Source organism: Armigeres subalbatus, unplaced genomic scaffold, assembly GCF_024139115.2.
Source record: "Armigeres subalbatus isolate Guangzhou_Male unplaced genomic scaffold, GZ_Asu_2 Contig452, whole genome shotgun sequence".
In the NCBI taxonomy this organism is placed as follows: domain Eukaryota; kingdom Metazoa; phylum Arthropoda; class Insecta; order Diptera; family Culicidae; genus Armigeres; species Armigeres subalbatus.
The window spans coordinates 59617-67961 of record NW_026943208.1 but is presented as its reverse complement, the minus strand read 5'-3'; the positions used below and the strand labels follow the sequence as shown (position 1 = coordinate 67961).

At 41.5% G+C, this 8345-nt stretch overlaps 1 protein-coding gene across 1 annotated transcript; it reads left to right on the top strand.

The window, feature by feature from the left end:
• The first annotated feature begins 4662 nt into the window (after positions 1 to 4662).
• LOC134204205 (uncharacterized) lies at positions 4663 to 5379 on the top strand. The gene has a single exon (XM_062679034.1). The coding sequence runs from the start codon at positions 4663 to 4665 to the stop codon at positions 5377 to 5379; it is 717 nt and encodes a 238-aa protein (XP_062535018.1).
• Positions 5380 to 8345: the final 2966 nt, after the last annotated feature.

Genomic DNA, 8345 nt, shown 5'->3' with positions numbered 1-8345 from the left:
GGGCCTTCTCCGGTTCCAATGTGATATCCATCTCGCCGCTTCGCATTGCCAGCACCTTACGGTTCATATCGTTCGGATTCAACTCCGAGATGGGCGCATCAACATTGGTGTCCATTCGCTCATCTGGTTCCATGTCGTCCATTGTACGAGAGCTGCCAGCTACGGCCACTGGATTTTTCATCCGACGGTTGTTTCGACGGTCTGCTTCCGCCATCGCTCTTACGTCCCGCATCGGATCGTCATCGTCATCGTCGTGATGAAAACCAAGCTGACGAATATCCGGTTTTTGCTCCAGCTCCTCCATAAATGTGTTGTATTGATCGTCGAGGCTGGACATTTTTTATTAATTTCACTGTAATAACCACTACAAAAATGGGATAGTTTCTGCAGAAATATTCACTATTTTCCGCCGGTAAATTAAAAACTACCTTCACCCGAACAAAAAGACGCTTAAAATGCTTTTGTGTTTATGACATTTTGCTACCAATCCATACTGTCACTTTTGAGGATCATTCATAAACGATGAGCGTTTCGGGGTAGGCAATTGATCGTTAGTTCGAATGCAATCTCGTCGAAATCTGTACGGTAAAAGTCTTATTTACATAAAAAATATTATGCATCCCAAGATAAACACTCAGATCGTGATCATCTCAATCAGCCTCCGTTGAATTGCGCTGGAGCGCGCCCATTTACTTTACACACGGCGGCTATTCAACTATGGCAACCCCATTCGATGGCTTATTAAATTAAACAGCACAGACTCACACCCTGTGTAAAAGCTTATGGGCGCGCTGCTGCGCAATCTTTGCTTGCGCGTTATCACCGCGAAGAGTTGAGCGTTTAAGAAGAGCGCGACAATATTTTAGTTATTGCAAATTTTGCGCCGTATTCGACTCCCATGCAAAAAATATTGTCCCACCAAAATATGTTCCCACCAGTTTCTTCATATAAATATGGATGACGTCTCCGCTGCAAGAAAGAGCTTTTTGGGGTCTGAGAAAAGCTGCAAGAATGATGTTTTGGATTGTGCTTTTGCTAATTTCTATACAATTCAAGACAAAATTTTCAAAACGACTTATCTGCTTTTGTAAACAAAGATTCAAATGACGATTTGACGAATCTGAGAGCTCTCCCACGCAAACCAACACCATCAACAGGTAGCGGAAACCTTCACCTACCTATTGGTGGTGTTGGTTTACGAGAGCTATCAGATTCGTCAAATCGTCGTATGAATCTTTGGTTACAAAAGCAGATAAGTCGTTTTGAAAATTTTGTCTTGAATTGGACGTGTGAGCATTTGTTTTGGTACTTCGACAAATTTGCACGGTAGTCTATTCTTCGGTGAGAAAAGCAATACCAGATAAAGATTGTCGCTTCGGTTCCCTTTGTTCTGCTGTCCAAAACATGTGTGGTACCTAACTGTCAAATCGTATGTATTTTTCCTTCATTTACATTTAGATCTCTTATCCTCTCCAGCAAAAGATGTTCCGGACAGCGACAATGTGTAATCAAGTTAACATTTGAACAATCAAGATACCCTAGCTACACCCTGTCCCTAGTTACTAGAACTTGTTATTTTTCACAAACAGTTATATTACAATAAACCTCAGTTGAAGCTAGACGCATTTTGACTCTTCTATCAATTCGGTATCCCAAGAGGTTATGGGCTCCACCAGTAAAGATTCGGTGCACGGAATTCCTCAATTTCACGGGGGACCAGGATTCCATAACTGGAGCTTTCGTGTACGAATGTATCTGGACGCTATGGGAGTGGAGAATACCCTGACGGAAGATGCCTCATACGTGGCGGCGGAAAAAGCGAAGTTCGACGAGGTAGACAAAAAGGCGAAATCTATTATTATCAGTTTCCTGGGAGACGATTGTCCCGAAATTGTCCGTTAAAAACAAACGACGAAGCGGATGTGAAAGGCTCTGAAAAACTCGTTTGCCAAGAAATCACTAGCGACGCAAAATCTGATCCGAAAGCAACTTGGGCGTTTAAAGATGAAGGTAGGTGAATCAATGCGAAATCATTTGGTGTGTTTCGACGATCTTATTCGACAACTACGGGTGGCTGGAGCGGAACTGAAGGAGCCTGTCATGATGGTTACATTGTTCAGGACGCTTCCAGAATCATACGACCCACTGATAACAGCCCTGGAAAATCTCGGTGATGATGATCTGACGCTAGATGTGGTGAAGCAACGGCTTTTGGGTGAAGAGGTGAAGCAACACGATCGCCATCAAGAAGGCACGAACGACAAGTCTACTGCTTTTGCTGGTAATAAGGATCGAGTAAATTCGAAGAAATTCGCAGGCAAGTGCCACCGATGTGGTAAGAAAGGGCACATGAAGAAGGACTGCCGTCTGAAGGTTCCAAACGAAGCAAACGTGGCAACTGGAAGAAAGGGAGTAAGTTTCATGGCCGGTCGCACAGGAGGACGTCGAAGCGGTGAAGGATGGTTAGTTTTCAAGCTTGACTCCGGATCATGCGATCACCTGGTGAACGACGCTGCAGTGTTCTCATCGTTGTGCAAATTGTCCAGACCTGTCTTCATCAACGTTTCTGAAGATGGCCAAACTGTGGAAGCACGAAAGAAGGTGTCATCGAAGGATTGAGCAACAAAGGAATTCCCATGAAGATCAACGACGTTTTGTTTATACCGGATCTGCGAGATAACCTGATGTCAGTTAAGAAACTAGCCAAGGCAGGAATCTCGGTACTATTCTGCGGTAATCAAGCTACTTTGCGGAAGGATGACACGATCGTTGCAACGGCATATCTTAAAGGAAGTCTGTATGAACTAGATGTTGAAGTTAAAAACTCCTATGCGAATTCATGTCAAGCTGAAGCGAGTGATTTGTGGCATCGCAGGCTGGGCCATCTCAACCATCAAGCAATTTCAACAATGGTGCAACAAGGCATGGTGAACGGTATAAATTCAAAATCAGAGAAGACAGGAATCTGCGAACCGTGTGTGCAGGGCAAGCAATGCCGCGAGCCCTTTCATGGAACTCGTCAACGCGCGACTAGAGTCTTGGAAAGGATTCATTCGGACGTTTGCGGTCCGATCGATCCCCCTGCGTGGGATGGTTCACGCTATTTCGTATCTTTCATCGATGACTATAGTCATTTCTCGATGATATATCTGATAAAGAAAAAGTCGCAAGTTTTCGAAAAATTTCGTGAATATGAAGCTATGGTAACTGCAGCATTCGACAAGAAAATTTCAAAGCTCACGGTGGATCAAGGCACAGAATACGGCTCGAACGAACAGAAAAAGTGGTACAAGACGAAGGGTATCCAAATCGAAACTACGGTTGCATATACCCCACAACAGAACGGGGTGGCAGAGCGGTTCAACCGAACGCTCATCGAAAAAGTCCGCGCAATGCTCCTAGATTCCCGAATGCCGAAAAATATGTGGTGCGAAGCTGCGTTGACTCGAGTTTACCTTCTCAACCGAAGTCCAACAGCAGCTCTTCCAGTGAAATCGACCCCTGCGGAGGTGTGGATAGGAGTGAAGCCCAATCTGGAGAAACTGCGTATTTTCGGTTGCTGTGCGTTTGCCTGGATACCAGGCCAACAGCGGAAGAAACTGGACGCTAAAAGTTTTGAAGTAGTCATGGTAGGATACGCGCCGAACGGCTATCGGCTTTGGGATCGAACCCGACAGAAGATTATTATTGCTCGAGACGTAAAGTTTGACGAAGCTCGTTTTCCGTATAAATTAAACGGTGAGTCAACGAACCAATCACCGTTAATCGTCCCGTATTCCTACGGAAAAGAGGGGGATAAAGAACCCGTAATCGAACTTGAAATGCCAACGATGATGAGACAGCAGACAGACCATGCAGATGAATCCAATGACGAAGAAGAGCAGGAGTGCGAGGCCAGTTAGACAACGTGAATGAAGAAGAGGACGAACGAACAGCACCGGCGCTCCCTTCGCAAATAGAAAACCACGAGTCCGAAGGACAAACGTTGGTGAGGCGCAGCGAACAGGAGCGCACGTTACCTGGTAAGCTACTAGATTATTTCGTTGATTACGGAGCAATTTCTGGTGTTCCCTTGTCTCTAGATGTTCCTGATATGTTTGGTCAGATTGCCCTTCGAGATGACAGAGACAACTGGATGCGTGCTGTTGCGAGCGATTTGGAGTCTTTGGAGAAAAATAAATTCTAAGAACTGACGACCTGCCCAAAAAATATTAAGCCACTCAAATCCAAGTGGGTGTTCCGGCTGAAGAAAAATGAAACTGGCCAACCGGTTCGCTATAAGGCCTGCCTTGTAGCAAAGGGTTTCCTCCAGAAGCAAGGCCAGGATTACGACGAGACCTACGCGCCTGTGGCCAGATTGGCCACTATTCGAACCGTTATGGCAGTTGGTGTGCATCGGCAATACTATTTTCATCAAATGGATGTGTGCACAGCATTTCTGCACGGTCGCTTGAAGGAAACCATCTTCATGGTAGTCCCGGATGGCGTGTCAGCGCAACCTGGTCATGTCTGCCGATAGCTGTACGGGTTGAAACAGTCCCCAAGGAGCTGGAACGACCGGTTTAAAGCAGCAATTCTAAACATGGCTTTCAAAAGATCAAAACACGACTTACTAACTGCTTGTACGAAAAGCTAGAAGATGGAGACGAACTTGTACTTATCATGTACATGAACGATCTGATGGTGGCAGGCCACAATCTGGCGTCAGTTATTAAATTGAACAAGGACTTAGCCTCAATGTTTGAGATGTCCGACTGTGGAGAGCTACGACACTTCCTAGGAATGAAGATCGAGTACAACCACGAAGATGGACAGCTGCAGTTATCTCAAGATGCAAGCATTGATAAGCTGATAACCCGTTTCGGAATGTCCGAATGTAATCCAGCGCGAACCCCGATGGAGAAAGGCCTGGTGCTAAAACGTGAAGGAGAAAATATCAACCAACCGTACCGGGAATTACTCGGTTCACTAATGTACGTTATGCTTAGTGTTCGACCGGATATATGCTATCCCGTTGGTTACCTGGGCAGGTTCCAACAACAGCCGTCTACCGAGCATTGGCAAGCTCTAAAGCGAATCGTTCGCTACTTGCAAGGCACAAAGAAATTGATGTTGCAGTTCAAGCGGAATCCAAAAAGTCGTGCATTAATAGGATTTGTAGATGCAGACTGGGCTTCCGACACTGAAGATAGGAAATCCATCAGCGGATATATTTTTCAAGTGTTTGGGTGTACGGTAGCCTGGTGCAGTAAAAAGCAGACCACTGTCGCCACTTCGTCTAGCGAGGCGGATATATATGTTAATACGTATATTAGTCTTTTGTGTGAAAATACAACCACCGGTCTATGGTCTTATCTTTCGATTGGCATGCATCAATGAGAAAAAATTTGCGTTTTAAATTCTCAATTTCGACAAAAACTTATTATGTGCGTTCTGAGATTTTCGCCTTTTTGAACAAACTAATTTCCCGAAATTTCATCTAAATATCGCGCGGAAAACCGCACTGGCGGAAATAAAATATGGAATTTCATAAGCTATGCCTTATTAAACACCAGAAGTTCTTTCATAATCGCTTCATGAGGCTACTATGAAGATCATAATCATTAGTATAAATTACATAGATATCCCTTATGAATTTCAATGTTTATCCCTATGAATCAAAATCATAAGGTAGTCTTATGAAGTCACGTGCGGTTTCAAGTGTTCATCCACGGGAAAATATTACTGTCAATTGTCAATGACTTTCATTTCCGACTGATAATTTTTTTTACTAAATAATTTAGCTAATCAGCAAGAATAAATTCAATTCCACGGTTTAAAACGAATTTCTGGTATCAGATACAGGTAAGAAGATAGTCATGGAATGCTGTGATAGAATTCAGATGGGCAGTGATTTTTTCAACATAAAAACAGTCGAAAAAACAGTCTTCTTATCATTAACCACAATTGTGATTCTTCCAGCAAACCCAACACACCAAATTTATTTATCGTCGTCCAGCAAACTGAATTGCTGGAATTGCTTCAGTAGCTTTGTTAGCTGAAAATCCAGCAATTCTTTGACATTGCTGAACATCCAGCAATGTATATGTCAAACACTTATATTTTAATTCGTTCATTTCATTTGCCATGTTGCGACAGACGATGAAAGCCAAGGCAAAAGCTGAATCGAGGAATAAATTTGTAATTTGCGTTTTAAAGATGACAACAGCAGTACGTCAGCAGTTTGCAGCCCACATATTTATTCAAGACTTATTGATGAACTCATGTTTTTACCATATTTTCAATGAAAACTATTGGCAAACACAAAATTAAGATTTTGCTGAAAAACCAGTCAAATTTTAGCCGCGATAAAACTGCTGAAAACCAGCAATAGTTCTGTCAAAACGCATTGGTGTCTTGATTGCTGTAAATACAGCAAAATATTTTGCTGAATTTATTGCTGGTTGAACAGCACAAAAAAATAAGCAAAAAATTGCTGGTTTCCAGCGAAAAAAAAATAAGTGTGAACGTATGCGGCAACGACTAGATGGTAGAAGCCACAGATAAGAAGCTGCTGAATTGTCATTAGCATGCCACAGAAAAATTCTATCTCGGATCACTAGCTACAGAACATCCTCGACAACTCGTTTATTCGCCCTGTTCACCCACTTGAACTGCTCGTAATGAATGAGTTACATGAAACGGTCGTATGCACCCTAAGGGTCTCAAGATATTAGGAGTTTGATGTCGGAATCTCGGCCGGAATGCTCGATGGAAGCGATGGAAAAAGTGAGGAATATTTGAGCTACCGCTGGTGTTTCTATGACGGATGACCAAAACAATTGTTTCTTCTAGCGGCTATTTTCTGGAACGGTGAGTTTAATTTTGAGTTTGCTATTACTGAATCTGAAAGGGACTATATGTATGCTTCCACACTTATCTCCAGACATCGATCCTGAAAATCGTAGCTGCTTTTTTCTATTGTGACCAACTTGAAAGTCAAGCTCATTCGGAAGACTAGTGGGGTAAGTTTGTGCATTTGTTATTTAAAGTTTAACTAGATATACATTTTAAATGATGCACTGCAGTGCGTATAGCATATTTTTGTATGGTAAAAATTCTCGGCTCCCTGGCCTTGATGTATCCATTTCACTTGCCACATAAGAAACATAGCATTCATGCAACTGGTGGCAATAAAAAAGCTTTTAATTAATAATTGTGGAGAAGCTTATAGCGCACTACCCAAGTAACCATGAAGCTATATATGCATGTAAAAAACATAGCCCTAAAAGTTGACTTAAAGTGGAAAAGGGCAATTATAAGACCGAATTAATGGTTCATTACTTTGGCATGTTGAAATAAAGCACCAGTAATGCATCGCTGCATTCGTACTGCTGATTTAGAGTATCGTTGTCTGACAGTTGATAAATAAATGCAACAACACATCGTTAAAACAGATCTAATGCAATTAGCATTTAGCATGCCGATTTGTGATTGATATATGTGCAATATTGTAATGCTTGGTGTTACTTGGGTAAGTTGGAAAGCTTGCCAAGTTCCAGTTGGTATGTAGACAATAATTTGAGGGGGAGGGGGGGGGGTGTATACTTATGTATACTTTATATATGTATATGTGTATATATGTGTATATATATATTATATATGTGTATACTTTAACAAATACGAAGATTTTTTTTTATTTTTTATTTTTCATTTTAATATTTATTTTTTATTATAACCACCCTCCCCCCTTCCCCTCCCCCCTTGACCTTTCCGAAGTTAGTAAGACATATTTTTAAAATTAAATTTCACAAAACCAAAACACGACTTATATACCTATTCCATTCAATTCCAGCATTTGAATTCTGATTTATATTTCGACATGAACAGTATGGCCATATTCGGTATTTCCCAATTAACTCAACATCCCGCATAATTCTAAACCATAGCAAAACATCAAAGACTACGGTATATATTCCTTTTAAAACCATAATCAGTATGGTGACCAGGATCTTAAGTTAACTATAACTGGATAAAGTTGTGACCATAGTAAAAACCGTTTTTTGAAACTCTACCATACGAATAATGGGTTCCCAAGTAACCATGGAGCTATATATGCCTGCAAATAATACAGCCATTAAATTTGACTTAAAGTGGAAAAAGGCCCTTTTACGACAGAAATAATGCTTTATTACTTTGACATGTTGAAATAAAACATAAGTAATGCATCGCTGCATTCGAAATGCTGAACTAATGTATCGTTGCTTGAAAGTTGATGGATAAATGTATCTTTACATCGTTAAAACTGATCTATTGCAATTAGAATTTAATATGCTGGTCTGTGATTGATTACATGCATTAATTAA

Coding starts and splice junctions, on each gene's coding strand:
- LOC134204205 (XM_062679034.1), top strand. CDS start 4,663: ATGTACATGAACGATCTGATGGTGGCAGGCCACAATCTGGCGTCAGTT.